The 19,910-nt window shown below is 45.9% G+C and overlaps 1 protein-coding gene across 2 annotated transcripts in view; it reads right to left on the bottom strand.

Annotated features, from left to right (window-relative positions):
• GALNT10 (polypeptide N-acetylgalactosaminyltransferase 10) overlaps positions 1–19,910 on the bottom strand; it is a 226,527-nt gene that overhangs the window by 39,850 nt on the left and 166,767 nt on the right. For both annotated transcript variants that reach the window (XM_030834194.3, XM_030834195.3), the window contains one exon: positions 2,112–2,297. In XM_030834194.3, the coding sequence (XP_030690054.2) occupies positions 2,112–2,297 (186 nt within the window). The remainder of the gene's footprint in view (positions 1–2,111; positions 2,298–19,910) is intronic.

Genomic DNA, 19,910 nt, shown 5'->3' with positions numbered 1-19,910 from the left:
GCCTACTCTCCAAAGAAGGCAGAGTGAACTGTGCATGTTCATGGTTTCAGAGACAAAAGCTGTGATGGGCTCGGTCAGCTGTTCATATTAGCAGGGATAGACTTTTACATCTACACCAGTGGTTCACATTTCTATTGGAAAAAGGGAAAAAGAAGAGGAAGAATGTTTCTTCCATGTATGGTTGCAGATTATGAAAATTACCCTCATATATTTCCATAGAAACAGAGTTAAGGCTGTTAACACAAGGCTTAAGGCTTGTTAACCGCAAGCTCAGCTTCGTGTTCTACCACTTCAGTCTCTTTATGAGTCACTGAATGACCCCCCCAAACGCAATGTTCCTTCAGGACTATAAATTAGATGATTTATTATTTTTTTAAATTAAAAACAAATATTTTATTTATTTGGCTGCATTGGGTCTTAGTTGCGGCACACAGGATCTTTCCTTGCAGCGTGCAGGATCTTTCGTCATGGTGTGTGGGCTTCTCTAGTTGCAGCACATGGGTTCAGTAGTTGTGGCACGTGGGCTCTCTAGTTGTGACATGTGGGCTTAGTTGCCCCATGACAGGAGGGATCCTAGTTCCTGAACCAGGGATCAAACCCTCGTCCCCTGCATTGGAAGGTGGATTCTTAACCACTGGACCACCAGGGAAGTCCCAATTAGGTGATTTACAGTGAAGCCTTTTCTCTTTTTTGTTCTCTTTCAGTCATGAGAGGCAGATGCAGATCTCTTGGTTTAATTAGGTAAACAGTTTACCAGAAGATCTGGGTTATATCCTTTTCCTAACCCAGTGGGATCCTGGACCCTTGGGGTCAGAAGCATATCATCTGATATTAATTAGAGTTTCATGCTGATCTGTGTTAGGAAACAAACTTGCTGGGTTACCCCATTAAACCATGTGGGTTTTGCTTTCTGTCCTCACTTCTGAATGGGGGCCTAACCAGTGCTCCCCGAAGTATAGTCCCTGAACCAGCAGCACTGGCACCACCCGGAGGCTGTTAGGAATGCAGCTTCTAAGGCCCCGCCCCAGACCTCCTGAACCAACCACTGTGGAGCAGGGCTCAGCACTCTGTGTGTTAACAAGTCCTCTAGATGATTCTGATACACACTCAGGTTTGCCCTAAACTCGAGTCCTCTTTGCTCCCTATGCTTTCTGTTACGGAGAGCATACCCATCCATTTTTGAGGCGTTCACTTTTCTCTCTGGATTGACAGATCTTCCCCAATCTGCCTCCATCTCTGTCCCTCACCTGACTCCCAGCCCCAGTAGGACATTTCCTCTTCAGCGTCTACCTGTCAGCGGCAGCTCAATGCCTTCCTCAAAGCTCAGAGCCTAGGGGTTCAGACCTGGTTCTTCAACCCGCCCTGAGGCACCTCAGTGCCCAGCAGCCAGGCCTCGTGTCTCCCTTCTGTCCACAAGCCTATGTGGATGACTCCTAGATCACGCCGCCCTCTGTCTGGAGCCCTTACCTGAGAGCTGTCAGAAACTCTCCAAAGAGGAAATGAATTTAGGGAGGCAGTGTGGAATCCTGAAAGAAGATATACTTTGGAACCAGAGAGATGGTGACTTTGACACTTATTGCCCAAGGGATCAAGTGAGTCACTCAAAATCTCTGAACTTCAGTCTCTTCTATTGTAGAAAGGGGAGACTTTCGACCTGGCATGGTTTTGTGAGGGCTGAAGATAAAGCTTACAGCGTCCCCTGCTCACAGCAGCAGTGCAGTGAATGATAATTGTTCTAAGTTGGTATGATGGTGTTCCCTACAATTTGGCTCTTAGCAGTAGGCAGCCTTGGCTTGCTTTCCAATAACACCTGAAGTAACCTGCGAGAAGCAATCATGTCACTAGACACTAATGTGCTTTATGACTTTGGGCAAGTCACTTCCCCTCTCCAAGTCTCAGCTTCCTCCTCTGTAAAGTGAAGGGACAGAACTTTTAAGGTTGCTCTGAGCACTCCTGAGGGCCTGACACCCTCATGGCACCTGGCATTGTGCTGGGTGCATCTCAAGCAGGCAAGGGAAGCCTTGTAGCATAGAGGACTCCCTGCAGAAAGCAGGACTGGAGGCCAGTGGCTCACTCCAGGCCGCCTACCTCACCTTGCAAGCCTCCCTTACCAAGCAAGGGGGGGAGCCAGTTGACATTGGCTTCACAATGTGAGTCCAAGAATGTGATGACATCCCCAGTTGCTGCTGAGGCCCCCAGCATCCGGGTCCTTATCAGCCCTTCCCGTTTCTTGGTTCGGAGAATCCTCACGCTGGGGAAAAGGGCCATGTAGTCTTCAAGTGGCTTCTTCAGGTGCTCTGTGAGGGAGAGAGAAGAGGACAGATGGATAGATGGGTGAGTAATCATCCTTGTGACCCCTTCCTTACATGTGCACTGCCCTTTACAGTTTAGATAGAGCCTTCCAGTGCACTGTCTCATTGGACCTTTCAGATAGGGTCAAGAAGGGCAGGAATAACCGCCTGTGTGTTGCAAAGGGGGAAACTGAAGTTTAAAGAGGTCCAGTGTTAGTGCCAGACCTGGAACACAGAGAGACCTTCTGTACGAGGGCGTTAGCAGCTGTGGTTTATGTCTGGCTGGGACCCATTCCCTCATTTTCTAGCAACAGTACTCTGATTTTCTTTGGGAAACTGCCCCTCCCCTTCTCAGTCCTTCAGACTTGTGGGCTTGACTGCATCTCCAAGCGGGAGGAGCATGTGGCTTGGGCCTGACCAATCAGGGCATTCCATTTCCTTGGCCACAGTGATTGGTTCAGGGATGGACATGTGGCCTGAATTGGTCCAAACAATGAATCCTGAGAATTCTTTTTCAGAACTATTGAAAAATGAGGCCCTTTTTTCTTACTAGAGTTGCTAGGTTGGTTGGCCCTAAGTCTGGAGTTGCTTGTGACATCTTTAGCAAAATAAGGTGATGAGAGGTGGTGGGAAGATCTGCTGAGACTGAAGTCAACATGTAAAAAGAGAGTGAAAAGATGGAGACAGACATTATCCTGATAACATTTTGATTCTCCAGATCCCCCTGTGCCTGAAGCAGAGGGACTCGCAGACGTTCTTATTACACATAACAACCAATTCCTCTTTTTGCTTATTCTAATGTAGGCTGGCTTCTGGCCCATGCCTGGAAAAGCTGTTATAAATAAATCTCAAAGACAGTCTCTTTCTACTAAAAGTGCCAGCCTTAACGTTAGTGTTTCTTGATTTTAATCAGGGTTATGGCCCTTTATGAAAACTCTAGTATGGCTACAAAAAAACCCCTATAGTTTATATCCTACTTAATGGTGAAATATTGAATGTTTTTCTCCTAAGAGCAGGAGAAAGGCTGTCCACTTTCTCTCCACTTTAGTACTGTTCTAGAATTCCTAGCCAGTGCAACTGGTAAGACAAGGAAATAAAAGGCATAAAGATTGGAAAGAAAAAGGTAGCGGTATTTTTTTTTTTTTTTTGCGGTACACGGGCCTCTCACTGTTGTGGCCTTCCCCGCTGCGGAGCACAGGCTCCGGACGCGCAGGCTCAGCGGCCATGGCTCACGGGCCCAGCCGCTCCGCGGCACGTGGGATCTTCCCGGACCGGGGCACAAACCCGCGTCCCCTGCATCGGCAGGCGGACTCTCAACCACTGGGCCACCCCCTGTAGCAGCATTTTTAATTGTAGATGACATGATTGTTTACACAGAAAATCTTAAGAAATCTACAAAGAAACTAGAACAGGAAAACTTTGCAAGATTTCAGGATACAGATCAGCATTTAAAAATCAACTGTATTTCTGTAGACTAGCAAATAAGAAAGCTATTTGAAAATGCAATTAAAATGGTAAAAATACCATTTACAATTTAACAAAGTGAGTACAAAATGTATACTGAAAACTACAAAACACTGTTGAAAGAAATGAACAACCAAAATAAACGGTAAGATAGTCCATGTTCATGGATCAAATGACTTAATGTTGTTAAATGGCAATACCTCCTACATTGATATACAGATTCAATGTGATCAAAAAATCACAGATGGCTTCTTTGCAGAAATTGACAATTGACAAGCTGATCCTCAACTTTATGGAAATGCAAAGGATCAAGGAATCCAGGACAGCTAAAAAATGCTTTTCTGTTTTTGCTTCTCTCTGAAATATTTGGGTTCTTTTTTTTACTTAATTAATTTATTTATGGCTGCATTGGGTCTTTGTTGCTGCACACGGGCTTTCTCTAGTTGCAGCGAGTGGGGGCCGCTCTTCATGTGGTGTGCGGGCTTCTCACTGTGGTGGCTTCTCTTGTTGCAGAGCACAGGCTCTAGGTGCACAGGCTTCAGTAGTTGTGGCACAGGGGCTTAGTTGCTCAGAGGCATGTGGGATCTTCCTGGACTGGGGATCGAACCCGTGTCCCTGCACTGGCAGGCAGATTCTTTAACCACTGTGCCACCAGGGAAGTCCCTAAAAACTGTTTTGATTACTTATACATGAACGTTCATAGGAACAGTATTCACAATAGCCAAATGGTGAGAATAACCCAAATTTCCATCACCTCATAAATAGATAAACAAAGATGGAATATATCCATACAATGGGATATTACTCAGCCAAAAAAGAAATGAAGTACTGATACATGCCACAATGTGGATGAACCTAGAAGTCATCATATTAAGTAAAGGAGGCCAGACACAAAAGGTCACATATTATATCATTCCATGTGTAAGAAATTCCAGAGCAGGTAAATCCAGAGACAGAAAGCAGATCAGCGATTACCATGAACTGGGGTGGAGGGGAATAGGGAGTGAGTACTTAATAAGTACGGGGTTTCCTTTTGGGGTGGTAAAAATATTTTGAAACTAGATAGAGGTGATGGTTGCACAACGTTATGAAGGTACTAAATGCCAATGAATCGTACACTTTAACATCGTATCGTATATTTTAACATGGTTAACTTTATGTTATGTGAGTTTTACCTCAATTTAAAAAAATGGGTAAAGGACATGAATAGGCACTTCTTGAAAGAAGATACACGAATGGCCAATAAACCCATGAAAAGATGCTCAACATCATTAGTCACCAGGGAAATATAAATCAAAATCATAACGAGATACTACTTCACATTCACTAGGAGGGCTATAATGAAAAAGTAAGATAATAAGTGTTGACAAGGATGTGGAGAAATAAGAATTCTCATACACTGTTGGTGGGAATGTAAAATGGTGCAGCCACTTTGGAAAACAGTCTGGCAGTTCCATAAATAGTTGAACACAGTTACCATACAATCCAGAAATTCTACTCCTAGGTGTATATCCAAGAGAAATGAAAATATACGTCCACATGAAAACATGTACACTCACGTTCATAGCAGCAATTTTCATAATATCCCCAAATTGAAAATCAAATCATCCAAATACACATCAACAGATGAATGGATAAATAAAATGCAGTGTATCCATACAGTGGAAATACTATTCAGCAATGAAAAAGAATGAGCTTTTGCAATAATATGAACGAGCCTGCTGGGTTAAAGGAGTCAGACAGTTCTGCTCTGAATTCACTCCATCAGGAGTTAGAGCTGGAAGGGCCCTCCTAATTCAGGGGCTGTGGCTGAATCACCTGGTGAGCTGGCTGCAAATACAGCTGCTTGGGCATCCTCTCAGGCGACTGTGATTTGGTAAATTGAAGGAAGCATCAGCATCTTTGGTTTTACTTGACCCACAGGTAATTCTGATGTACAGCTAGGCCTGGAAAGCACTGGAATAGTTCAGTCTCTTCATTTTATAGACAGAAAGCTCAAGTCCAGAGAAGGGAAGGTGCAACAATTAACAGTAGAGCCAGGGCCCCTTGACTGCTTGATCCAGAACCCACTGAACCTTTTATTTTTCTAACCCGTATGGAAATGAACCATTTTCACTGGTAAGGCAGATTATGACTTGCAAAGGAGCTTCGCATATTTTATCTCCCTTGATTCATAAAATCATACTCTGCATTACAGTTCTCCCCATTTGACAGATGAGAAAACTGATGCTCAAAGAAGCTAAGAAACTTGCCCAAGGTCATACAGCCAGTAAGTTGCTGGGTTCTCTGTAGAAACATGAGGCTTTCCCCTCTCTAGCTGTGTTTTCCCTATCTCTCATAATCATATACCACTGGCACGATTTTTGCCACTTCTGCCTACCTCACTACAATTTACTTAAGATTTTCTTTTTTAAATCAACTCACTTAAAAAATATATTTATTTATTTATTTTGGCTGCACTGGGTCTTAGTTGTGGCATGGGGGATCTTTAGTTGTGGCATGTGGACTCTTAGTTGCAGCATGCATGTAGGATCTAGTTCCCCAACCTGGGATTGAACCGGGCCCCCTGCATTGGAGTGCGGAGTCTTACCCACTGGACCACCAGGCAAGTCCCAGCTCACTTTTTTTCAATTAAAAATTTATTTTAAAAGGAAGCGTTAAAAACTATAAATGGAAAATCGGTACCATTTGTGATAAAGAGCTAATAAATTAAAAAACCCAAACAAATAAGAATAAAGCGACGTTACTAGATTTTAGCCAGATCTTCCTGCCTCCCTCTTTGTCAAGAAGGGAGATATGGGCAACCAGACGAGACTTTCCATCTGAGGTAATCAGAGGAAATGAAAGAGAGCTGAAAAGAGGAAGCATTCTCTCCCCATGAGTCAATGTTACTTAATGCAAAGTCTCTGGGCCACCTGAGATCATCTTAGGTACTGCTTAATCACTTTTGTGCTGGTGCACTTGGGGAAGCACTGCTCCAGACACTTGATTTAAAGTCTCCAGAAACTTAAAGAGTGGAGATGAGGTGTGTTTTGTGTTGTGTTGGCTGGCACCTTGCAAGTCGGAGCAATTAAAAGATATACAGAGGAAAGATTAACTCCATATACAACCTGAGGCTGGAAGGCTGAAAAATACTCCAGGTCGCCTCTTGCTTGCTTGCAAAGATTAATATGGCTTCTCCGGCCCTTTCCCACTTCTCTTTGGAACAGTGGCTCTGTAGAGAGCAGAAATCAATTTGCACTAATTGAAGGACTAAATCTTTCCAAAATAGACTTTCTTGGGCAGTGAGACAAGATAGAAAAGAAAAAAAAATCCACAGTCATTGTCTTGTGACCAGCACTTCTTCTTGGCTGGGTTCAACTGGTAGGTCATTAACACGAGGATGAGATAATCTCCTATAGCACACCACTACTCCCAACAGAGGGAGATGTATGCCCCTGTCCGGCTCTAATCATTGAGGGCCCTGCTCGGGCAGAGCCCCATCGCTAAATCACCCCAAACGCAGATGGCCGCAGTCATTACAGATGGACCAATTAAGGCCTTTTGACAGCCTGTGGCAAAGTCGGCGCAATTATTTAGGGGCAATTATGCTCCTCCTGTCCTTATTAGAAAGAACATTTACACAAAACCAAGACTGTTGCCTTATTTTACCACGCTGTCTTCTCGGATGAGGACAGTCCGTAAAGTCATAGAGTTTTAGAGCTGGAAGGGGCTTTAGAGGAAGATGATGATGGTTCTGATCATGACAATTACAGGGAACAATTCCTGAGGCCCTGCTCACACACGGAGCTCTCTACTGTATACACATAATCTCTGTTGCCTACACTACCACTACAAATGGGGTACTATGGCCCCCTTTTATACAAAAAGACACCATGAGGCTCAGAGCGGGTGGTGTCACCTGCCCAAGGAGCACAGTTCATAAATGATGGAGCCAAGGTCTAAAACCCATCCCTGCCTGACTGTAAGAGAGCACCAAACCCCATCTCTGCCTCACTTCCGTCAGACCCTCCATTCTACCCAGAGAGGGACGGCTAGGACCAGAAGTTAAATGTCTTGCCCAGAATCATACAGTGAGTCTGTGGCTCGGTGGGTCCCACGCCGGGACTTCCCCCCACCTTCATAAGCCCTAGGGCAGGGATGGCAAACAGGCTTCATGGAAGTGCCTGTGCTCACAGGTGTGTCACGGATAGCTAAAGCAACGTTAAGAAAGACTCTGAGGCTATAACCTGGCTCAGCGTGAAAATGCCAGGGCTGAGAGATGTCTGCCCTGAAGCAGCAGGAAGGCAACTGTCCTAATGCCGCAGACGCATCATTCCCATTGCAGGGGTTGCTCTGACGGCGCAGCAATACAGACTTGCTCTCGCTCTGATTATCCCTAATCTCAAGAGGAGCCAGAGCCATCCAATGGGGGCGGTGAGGCTGATCCTGAAGGGGAGCTCCCATCAGGGTAAGGCTCTACGCAGGTATTCAAAGAGCACGTACCAGAGTGCTCACAGGTGGATTCTGGGTGCCCTGCCCACACCCCTTCAGCATTTTGTTCTCTGCCTGCCTGCCTCCCACCCGCCAGCACCTGCCGCTGCCTGGGGCTCGGCATCCACGTGGTAGACCTCGACTGAGGGCCGTCGTGCGTGTGCACAACCGCCCCGGCTCCCTCGCCCCTCAGGCGGGATAACCCCGAGCACGTGCTCTGTGCTGGCTCCCCGTGGGGTCACCGTGGCTGCCTGCCGTGGTGCCCGGCATAGGCACCCTTCCTGGGTGTCTCCCCTTCCTCTTCTCACTTCCCCACTCTCTTGCTTCTGTTTCCTGAAATCTCCTCTAAGACTAACTCCTTGCACCCAAATCCTGTCTCAGGATCTGCTTCAGGAAACCCAAACCAAGACAGTGTCCGAGTGGCAGTCATGGGTTAGAGGATCTGCAAGGCTGAGGGTGTGATCCCTTGAAGGTGATGACTTGGGATCAGCAACACGATGATGTTTGGAACCGTTATTTCTGTAAATAATGGTCACCATGTGTTTAGTACGCTCCCTCCCAGGCATGAATCCAAGCGCCCAACATGCATTTATGCATCGCATCTTCACAAACACTCCACGAGGCAGGTTGGTATCCCTTTTTTACTAATGAGGAAACTGGGGCACTGAGAGGATTAATAGCTTTGCCCAGGTCTACACAGTAAGTGGCAGGTCTTGGATTTACACTCAGGCAATCTGGCTCCAGAGTCTGTAGGCTTCTTTGTTAAACTTCTTTAAAAAAATTAAGGATCATTTCACACATATTTTTTAAAAAGTAGAATAGAATAACGAAGCCCCAAGGATCCATCACTCAGCTTTGGGAACTGTCACTGCTGGTCTCTCCCGTTTCATCCCCGCCCCTGCCCACTGGATGGTATTGGCGCTGATGGACTTTGTGCCTGTAACCATCGTGCCATTAGCGGGGAGAAGCCTGAGGGGTTAACATGGAAGGATATTACAGCTTCCTCTGGACTAGCTGTCCCTCTCCTAGGAACATGCCCAGTGAGTTATCCCAATGTTGGGCACCCAGTATCTTCTCAGGAAATTCTTGCTGATTATCTCATTGGACTCCCCGCAATCACCAATTCTGGGCAGGTATCATCAGTTCTGGTGTTACTGGAGAGGAAACTGAGGCTCAGGAAAGGGAAGGCCTTGCCCTAAGTCTCTCAGCTACTGAGGTATGAGTGAGGACCAGAACCCAAGGCCTGTGCTTCCTTGGTCCTCCTTGTATATCCCACCTGAAAATGCACATACTTCCCCGGGAACTGCAGCCTCCCTGGTTCCTGTGTTTAATGGAGACTTTCCCTCCTGTCTGCTCTGAAGGGCACTTAGGACTCGGAGGATGGTTCTCCCTGGTGGGCTATGCACCAGGAGTTGCACTCAGAGGAGTTGCTGAGAGTTGAACTGTGTCCTCCCCAAAAGGTATGCTGAAGTCCTAGTACCTAGGAATGTGGTCTTTTTACAGCTGTAATCAAGTTGAGATGAGGTCATACTGATTTCGGGTGGGCCCTAATCCAATGGCTGGTATTCTTTATAAGAAGAAGAAATTTGGACGCACAAGGAGAAGCCACTGACCACAGAGGCAGAGACTGGAGTGATGCTTCTACACGCCAAGAAACACCAAGCATTGCTAGGGAGAGGCGAGGAGGGATCCTTTCCTAGAACCTGCAGAGAGAGCATGGCCCTGCCGACACCCTGACCTCAGACTTCTAGGCTCCAGGACTGTGAGGGATTAAACTTCTGTTGTTTTAATCCATTGGTTTGTGGTGCCTCGTTGCAGCAGCCTGAGGACACTGAGACAGAAGAGAGGTTCTCATACACTGGCACTGAAACAGTGACACAGCACGAACATGGCCCCGGTTCTTGCCACTGCTGTCTCTTGTCTGGACCACTGTGGTCTGTGGCCAACCAAAAGAGCCATGACTGCTGTCCCCGCATCCACTCTGTCTCTCTTCAGTCTGCACGCAGCAGTCCAGGGGGCCTCTTGGAAGAGAAGAGGACTGCACTGTGGCACCCTTCCAATCTCTTGCTTAAAACCTTTCCACGGTTTCCGTGGCTCTCGGAAGAAGGTCCAAAATCCTCCCCAAGGATGACAAGATGTGTATAGTGGGTCCTGCCCCCTCTTCAGCCTCATCTTGCCCTTCCCTTCCTTCCTGCCCACTCCATGTCATCTTTTTTCAGGCGTCCGAAGGCCCCATGACGACCCACCCCTTCTGCCTCAGCGTCTGTATCCAAGCCGGCCCTTCTATCTGGACTGCTGAGGTCTAAGCCTCTTCACATATCCCCCCAGTTAACTCCTGCTTAGCCTTCAGATCTTGGTTCACACCTCCGACTCCTCACTAAAGCCTTTCCTGACCTCCCAGACCACAGCAGGTCCCTAGGGCAGATGGCCACAGAAGCCCTGGACCTTGCCCTTCATGCCGCTCAGCTTGGATCACGGTTCCATACCCATGAACTGACTCAGTTTGCTTCCCTCCACTCTAGACTGTAGGAGGGAGAGCTCTGTAACTGCTCTGCTTGCCAGTGTAGCCTTCGTGCCTAGTGGGGGGCCAGAGGTGTCTGCAAATCCCCGCTAAATCCACACGCCTTCCTCCTCCATCGTTTCATTTGATTTGATTTGATGTGATTTCCCTGTGAAGGAAGCAGGTCACGGCTCATCATCCTCACTGCAAGATGAGGGAAGTCAAGTTCAGAAGACGTTTCTGGTCCAAGGTTACACAGCCAGCCAGGTAAGTGGTGAAGACAGGACTCAAATCCAGTTCAGTCTGTTCAAGAATCTCTGCTCTACTGCTGTATGTAATCAAATTAATTCCCAAGTAGAGTCCAGAGTCTGAGCCTTGCACAGACTCCTGCTGAGGGGCACCAAAAATAAAGGAGCTGTGTGTGTCACCAGAGCTGGCAGGACACCAAGCATATGGGAGAGGGCCCCGTGGATGGGACCCCAAGGGAAGAGGAGGAGGGGGAAGGAGAGGGGAAGGAGAGAGAGGGGGAAGAAGGGGAGGGGGGAAGTAAGGAACAAGTCACAAACCAGACCAATCCCTGTTGGTTCTCTGGCCTCGGGGGTGTTGTCAATGGTGCAGAGGTCGCAGCGGGAAAGGCTGCCTTCCGCACGCCTGGGCTGACTTCTGGGACTTCTAGGTGTTCTGGGTCTTGTCACGTCTCAGCTCCGCTGGGCTTCTGGCTATTAAAGTGTCATAGCTCATCTGTTTCCAGGATTGATTTATTCACTTGTAAGTCTTAGCCACTGTATTCTAAGGCACTGCCAATCCATTTGGAGGCGGGCAGGGTTCACAACAGCAGGCAAAACCCTTTGTCCTATTTTGATACTCAGGTGCTTCTAGCCAAAGGACAGTTGTTAACATAAGGTAGACCCTCTTATCTTTATCGTCACCGTCAGTGTCATGGCTTCTGCTGGGTGCTTACCATGTGCCTAGGCCCAGTGTTAAGCACTGTTACCTACACACATTGTCTCGTTTCATTCTTACAACAACTCTCTAAGGCAGGCAGTGTGAACTATCTTAGACAAGGGGAAACTGAGGCCTAGAAAAGTTCTATGCCAATCTATGTTCAGAGGTCAGGAAGGAAAGCTATGTTTGCACCAGGATGGGTTTTTGGCAGGGGAAACGTACAGGCATTTAGGCATCATTTATTGTTTGGGAAAGGAAAGCAGACGAGCCCTTCAGGAGAGGCATCCTTTTTCTGGCCCAGAGTCCCCGGAGGAAAGGGGCCTCTGAATTCAGCTAGAAGGCCGTTTACATTCTTCTTTGACACGTGTCCTCTTATAACACATTCTAAGGCATTAACAGACACTTTTGATGTATGTTTTTGAAAAAACAACCATTTCTTTCTTTTTTCCCTTCCCTCTTCCCCTCCTCCCCCACTTCTTGATAATAGATTTATTGAGATATAATTCACATACCATACAATTTACCCATTTAAAAAGCATACAATTCACTATCAAGGACCCATTTCTTGCACTGCTGAAAGTAGCGAACCAACCATCCCTTAGTGAAGGTCTTTCTGCCAGGGAGAATTCAGTTCAGTTTAATCAAGAAAGCATTTACTGCACTCCTGCTGTGTGTCAGGAACTCTGCCGGGCACATTCCTTTCTGTTGATCTAACAGGGTGGTTTTCAAAGTGTGATCCCCAGAAGTTGCAACAGCATCATCTGGGAACTTATGAGAAATGCCAATTCTTAGGCCTCACTCCAGACCGACCGAATCAGAGGAGTGGGGCTGTCGATCTGGAATTTAATGAGCTCTCCAAGTGATTCTGAAGCGTGTAAACATTTGAGGGACACTGGTCCAACGTAATGCAGACGGTGACCTCAGAGAAATAAACCTAGGCAGTTGTGATCATACAGCTGCCCCCTGCACCTGAGGGTTCTGCACTTGGGGATACAACCAACCATGGATTGAAAATCTTCAGAAAAAAAATCCAGAATGCTCCAAAAAGCAAAACTTGAATTTGCTGTGTTGTGGCAACTAGTTACAATAGCATTACATCGTATTAGGTATTATAAGTAATCCACAGACGATTTAAAGCGTTCGGATGAGCGTAGGTTATATGCAAGTACTACGCCATTTTATATAAGGGACTTGAGCATCCAGGGATTTTGGTATCTGTAAGGGCAGGGGGTGGTGGTGATGGTGCTCGAACCAATCTTCCCATGGATACTAAGGGATGACTGTTTTAGGATCTCTAAGTGATTAGAAACAGAATCCCATGTTTCCTGCTAGAATAACAGAAACACTAAAGCTCTCCAAGGAATCGAGAACAATTTCCTGACCCTATAGCAAAACTGCGAAGGGGATGGGTGCCCTCTCATCCTCCTCCTCAGACTCACAGTGGTCCCCACCTGGCCTGGACTCCCCTTCACCTCCCACCAGGACCCTCCTCTCACCTTCAAGTGAGAAAAGATCTGACTAACGAATGCACCTCGTGAGAGGCTCACAGCAAGGCTTCTCAAAACCACAGCCCTAAGAATCCCTAGGGGAACTGGTTTTCACACACTTACCTGGGCAGCCTCGGAGATTCTGATTCCCTATGTCAGGGAACAGTGCCTTCAGATCTTTTGACTATGACCCATAAACAGAAGTACATTTTACATCATGAGCTGGTACACATATACATAACTGAAATACAAGGTGAGATGCACCCGGATATGTTTTTTCTATTCTATCCTCTTGTATTTCACTTTTGTTAAAAAGCTGGTCATGACCCCAGAAACTGATTTCATGACATTGCAATGAGTCTACTACACTGTGAAAAACCCTGACCTAGGGCACAGTCTGGAACCTACACCATTAGAAAAAGATGCCCCACTTGACCCTGAGGTCCTTGGCCACGGCCCCTGACCCAAGGCTAGTGCTCTTTGCACAACACTCCATTGCTGTTAATTGTTATTGTTATTGGGCTTCTGAGAATGTACAAAAATGTAGCCAGGGTCCAGTTCTATAAGCAAGATTGTAATTGCACTGCTTACCTTGATAGGTCATTACTAGAATTCCTGTGTGTTGATTTGAGATCTCTGGAACACCACATGGGTAGAGAAAGTCATTACTCCCAAATGGTCACTTTCCTTCTACCAGAAACTTCAGAGAGCATATTTTAGGTGTCTTTCCTTTCACCCTAAGAGCTGCCAGGAAGTTATGTGTATGGGGGCTTTTGCATCTATGGGCCTATTGTCTCAAGCAGCTGGAAAAGATCAAGGATACAGCAGATTTAAGGGAACTGGGCCTAAACCCTTTACCAAAAGCCAACAGAGCGCCAACATCTGGCTGACTCACCTTCTGATTCAGGGGTTTCAACCTTATCCTACTCAATGTCCCTTTATGTGACAGTTGTTCTGTATGGTCCCCTTTAATATCTTAAAATAAAATTCATAAATAATACAAGGTGCTTAACACCCAATTGGGGAAAATTCTGTATAATGCCCCAACTGTGATATAAAGAAGAAATAATAAAGTAACATGTTTTTCAATACGTAAATGCTTGGAATTGCTACAAGAAGATAAAGAAGTAGCCAAATACTTGTACTTACAGGTGTCATATACTGAACACATATTGGTTCACCTTACAGACCAGCACAGGTAAGTGGGTTGGCAACTCAGGTACCATGAGCAGCACTGCTGTTGATGTAATTTCCTAAAACACTGGATAACTCCTGGTGGCGTGCCAACCCCCCCAAGCAAATCTTCCCTTGACATACATGTGTTCCTAGAAAAGTCAGCACCGTGGCCTACCTGGGGAGGGGAGAGAATTCACTTTGGGGAGGCGTGTGTGTAAGCTGTTCCGAGTGGTAGTGGGCAAGAGGGGAGGAGAAGTTGGGTGAAATGCACGTGGGCACGTTCCAGTAACAAAATGGATTTCTGGGGGGAACCTTTGGGAGGAGGAGAGGGGAACCAGTAGGCTGGGCGTTGTGTGGCGGGAAAAGTCAGAGCAAAACGCATACGTGATGTAAACCCCTCCTCTGCCGCTTCCATCAAGTGTTCAGTAAAGTCTAAAGCCCTCCAGTTTTGTGCACATGGACTCTTCCGGGTGCTTTCCATCCAGAGTGGAAACAGAGCGAGTCCCTGAGCAGAAGCCAGAAGCCAAGGAGGCAGCAGACTAGTACAAACTGTACTAGGCACCAGGAGCTGTCCCAGGTACTTGGCTGGCTCATCCCACACACATCTTTCACTGCCACCCTATGAGGGGTAACCCTATTTTACAGATGTAGAAACTGAGACTCAAGAAGGGTCTGTCACCGTCCATGATCACACAGCTAGTGGTGGTTTCTCTGAATTCAAGCCCTAATGTGTCTCTTTTCACCATCCCTTACAATCAGTGGCCTCTTGGTTTGATGGCTTAGATTAACTTGTTAGGTTTACAGGCAAACCTCGTTTTATTGCATTTCACTTTACTGAGCTTCGCAGATACTGCGTTTTTTACAAAATTGAAAGTTTGTGGCAACTCTACGTCAAGCAAGTCTGTCGGCGCCGTTTTTCCAACAGCTCACTTCGTGTCTCTCTGTCACATTTTGGTAATTCTTGCAGTATTTCAAACTTTTTCATTTTTCATATTTTTTACTGTGATCTATGAACAGTGATGTTACTACTATGACTCACTGAAGGCTCAGATGACGGTTAGCATTTTTTAGCAATAACGTACTTTTGAAATTAAGGTATGTACATTGTTTTCTTTAGACACACTGCTATTGTACACCTATTAGATTGCAGTGTTGTGTAAACATAACTTTTACATGCACTGAGAAACCAAAAAAATTCATGTGTCTCACTTTTTTTTTTTAATTAATTAATTTGTTTATGGCTGTGTTGGGTCTTCGTTTCTGTGCGAGGGCTTTCTCTAGTTGTGGCAAGTGGGGGCCACTCTTCATTGCGGTGCGCGGGCCTCTCACTATCGCGGCCTCTCTTATTGAGGAGCACAGGCTCCAGACGCGCAGGCTCAGTAATTGTGGCTCACAGGCCCGGTTGCTCCACGGCACGTGGGATTCTCCCAGACCAGGGCTCGAACCCGTGTCCCCTGCATTGGCAGGCAGATTCTCAACCACTGCGCCACCAGGGAAGCCCCCACGTGTCTCACTTCTGAACCTGTAGTACCTCCGAGATCTGCCTGTATTTCTCTGGCACTTTTCTGAGAATGAATGGGAATTTGATCTCCAACATAGAGACAAACTGTACACCTTCCCCAAACAGTTGCTTTGAAACCACAAGCCCCTCTGTTCCTTGGTATCACATTACCCCACTCCTCAGGGCACAGGTATTTGGCCTGAACATGCTTTTGGTGATTTCAAGAATGAATTACACTCCTTCCTCAAGCAATCACATCCACCAGCCAGCTCCCAGAAATAGAAAGCACTTCATCACACAAATTAACTCCTCTCCCCTCTTTCACAGAAGATGAGTAATCTATTAAAAAAGAGATGCTATTATCTAAACAGGCAGCCTTATCTCCACTTTTAATTTCAACTAAATGCATTGGTCCCTTTTCAGTGGGTGGGTAGGGCCATAAATCTGTTTAATAATCAGATGACAAATAAAAACATACCAGAAACTACCACCATCAAGCTAATTACAACGTCCCCTGTTTTCTGAAAGCCACTCCCTACCAATCAGCTACAAATGAGAAGACAAGGCTGGGTCCCTTAGACTTGGCCATCCCCACTTTTTCGCCCAGTTGGAGCCCATCCAGGGGAGCAGATTCACGGGCAATTCCAGTTTTGTGTTCTTGGTAGCTGCTCTTAAATTATGTCAGGTTGTCAGGTGCTGGAGAGCAACATGTGTTTAATTTAGGATGCCGGCTTCCATGCCTATCGTTTAAGGTGTTATTAAAAAAGAAAAAAAAATTCTCCACTTTAACAACAGTGTCAGCCTGTCAGTTTCATATTTGTTAAAGGGCAAAAGTATTCCCCTGGGGGAGATTTTCCTGCTCAGTGCTCGGGAAGAGAAAGCTTTCCTTACCACCCTCTCTAACTACTGCTCCCTATCCCCCCAAATCCCAACCCAACCTCTGGAAACCTCTGCTTTTTGGAGTCCTGAGACCTTATCCGGGCCTCTTCCCTCTCTGCTTCCTAACTGGTTAGCACCGGAGGAGGAACCGTGGTATCTTCAGCTATTCACAGAAACTTCCACATCAGGAACTAACCTGGGCACAGAGGTCATCTTGGCCTCTAATCCCTTACCTCTCCTCCCATCCACACTGTTGCTACAACACAGGTCTACTGATGTCATGTGGTGACATTTCAGGCCTCCCAGCAATATCCAGAGCTCACCTTTCCAGATCCATCTCCCATCTCAAGCCTGCACCCAATCCTCTCTCTGCAGACACCACTTGACTAATTTTCTTGCCTTTGTTCCTTTACTCTTGCAAATCTCACAGCTCAGAGCATCCTTCTCTGCTTCTCTGTCCCACGGAATCCTATGCTTCCCTCCAGGATCAGCTCAAAGTGCTCCTGAATCAGCAATCGTGAGAACGATGCTCTCCTGATGCCACTGAGTGTAGCACGTGCTCTGCTTTCCATGCACGTTCGGGTTCAGGACTTGTGTCTCTCTGCCTAGCAGCAAGCTTCTTGAGGGCAGGACTGAGTGTGATTTATTTTCCCATCCCTCACAGCACCTGCCATGTGGCAGGTGCTAACAGATGTCTGGTGAGTGATCCTGGCTTGATATATTTTCCTTGTCATTTGCTGCTTTTATTTTTTAAAAGCCATGTCACCATGATATGGCTCAACATGTCATCCAAGGGAAGACATCAAGCATGTTCAGGGGGCACTGCCATCTAGGTATTCACTTGTGAGTCTCTAAGCATAGGAGGTAGCATCAGGAAGCAAAAGTCAACTTCACAGCTGATGTTTATCAGTGAACTAACCACTCATGAAATTCCCACTCAAATATCACTCCCCACTTAATGAAAGGGTATATCTTTGCCCATCATATCCAAGTCTGTTTGTGAGATGGCTGTGTTTCAGATGTGACCATCCTTCAGTATAACACAAACTGATTACAAGGTGCTATAGAGGGAGCAGCAAATGCAAAGGCCCTGAGGCAGGTGGGGGCAGAACCTAAAGCAGTCATTAACAATGGTTAGTGTTTAAGGCCGTTTCCTGTAGGTGGACACTTGCACAGAATCTTAGGGCAGGCCTCAACAATTCAGACTGACCGCAGGGAAAGAAACACCGCAACTGATACAGGTAGACTTCATTTTTGGATGTAAAGTGTTCTGAATGTTTTATCTTTTTCCTTCTAAAATGGAGAAGTCTTTACTAATTTTTTGTGATACTAAATATGATGCATTTGTTGTAAAAAAAAGTTTTTTTAACCATCATGGAGGAAGGTAACATCTGAGTGAAAAACCACTCTGGTCTCATCCACTAGAGACGGCCATTCTTAATAGTTTGGTGTACTGCTCACCCAATTTTCCAGTGTTTTTGTGCTTATTTATCTATTTCTTCTGAAACCTGCCTTTTTCCCCCCATTTAACAATATGTCATAGTCGTCTCTCTATTATCAGTACATGTAGATCTATCACGACCTTTTTCCTACTATCTCTCTTGATCTACCAATTAACCCAGGTGAGGGGAACAGCGCCATTTTGCCTGACACGGAGACTAAGGTTGGGAGAGATGGAGTACTTTGCCCAAAGTCAACAACTGGTAGACTAGAAGACCAGGCTCTCTGCCTCTGTAGCTCATGTCCTGTCTCTGACACTATGCTGTCTGCCTTCAGAAGAAAGGACTCGATCCAGAAGAAAAAGTTTGCAGAGAGCGAGTTCAGCTCAAAGTAAGGAAAGAGATTTCTAGTAATAAGAGCTGTCCAGTAAAGGAATGAGATCGCTCATGAGACAGTGAGCTGTCCATAACTGGAAGAATTCAGAGGCTGAACTTATAATGCAAACCGTAGAAAAGGCTCAAACGTTGGAGAAAGATGGCTTGGCCTTGAAGGCCCCCTCCAGCCCTGGGACTGTGCAATTCTACGGTTCCAAGATGACATACCTGTTAATACAACCTGCCTGTCCATACAACAGCCTCTAAGACTGGTGAAGATCCAGCTCTGAGGACCTAATCCTTTAACCCGGTGGCTCCTTCTGAGATGCATTTAGTAATCAGCATGGAGAGAATGTGGTTTTCTTTCCATAAGCTTTAGTCTATCTTATCTGCCCCTGTAATTGTCTCCCTGACCCAGTGGAGTAACTTGTACTTTCAATGTTGCTGTTGTTGTTTAAATTAGACTAGATATTTTTAATCAATTCATTGACTTGTATGTCCCTATTACAGAAGATAATCTTGATTTTACCCTCAAATCAGTAAAGGTCTCATTAAGAATTTATTTCTCACCAACAACAATCCTTTTAAAAAGTACAAATTAAAGTAAAACATGTTCTCAAAGGAGAATCTGAACCTCAGGGAAAAAAAAATCAACTAATTTATTTCTGGCAAATTTCAAACATATACAAAAATATCCACAAAAATCTAATGAACTCTCTCTTTGTATCCATTACCCAGTTTCAACAATGACGAGCTCATAGTCAATCTTATTTCATTTAAACCCAGACTCTCAAAATCAACCACTGGCAAAGTTGCTTGAACCTAATATTAGACACAATATGATTTCATTCATTAAATTTTTCATATGAATTCTCTAAACATCACTGTTGTATTTTTTTTAGTGTGTCAAGGGCTAGAAAACACATGGAATGCTGCCTTCAAGGGACCTCTACAGGGTGGGTATGTATGAAGCAACATGGGCTGGGGTTTTGTCTATTCTGAATCCAGAGCAGCACTGGACAGATTTTTCCAGTCCTCTGGTTGTGTATGAGCTGCTCGATGCACGTATGTGATTTGTTAACCTGTGCTCAAATACACACACACACACACACACACACACACACACACACATACACACACACACACACCTCTAACGCTTACTGCTGGGCAGAACAGAAGGAGCTGCCCATATCTGGGATATCATAAGCTTAAGACCAAAGAGAAAGCACTGGCCTAGGGCTGCTGTGGTGAGAGGCTCTCAGCCCTGGTGAGGCATCTTGTTCCCATGCAGAGACCCAGATGGCCGTCTGGGTTGCAAAGCCATGGACATCTGGCATCCCCCAGGAGCCAGGTGGTATGGTCTGCGGCATGACAGCAACA

This window comes from Globicephala melas, chromosome 3 (genome assembly GCF_963455315.2).
Source record: "Globicephala melas chromosome 3, mGloMel1.2, whole genome shotgun sequence".
Taxonomy (NCBI): domain Eukaryota; kingdom Metazoa; phylum Chordata; class Mammalia; order Artiodactyla; family Delphinidae; genus Globicephala; species Globicephala melas.
Note: the sequence above shows the minus strand (reverse complement) of the source record. Positions and strands in the feature narration are given on the sequence as shown.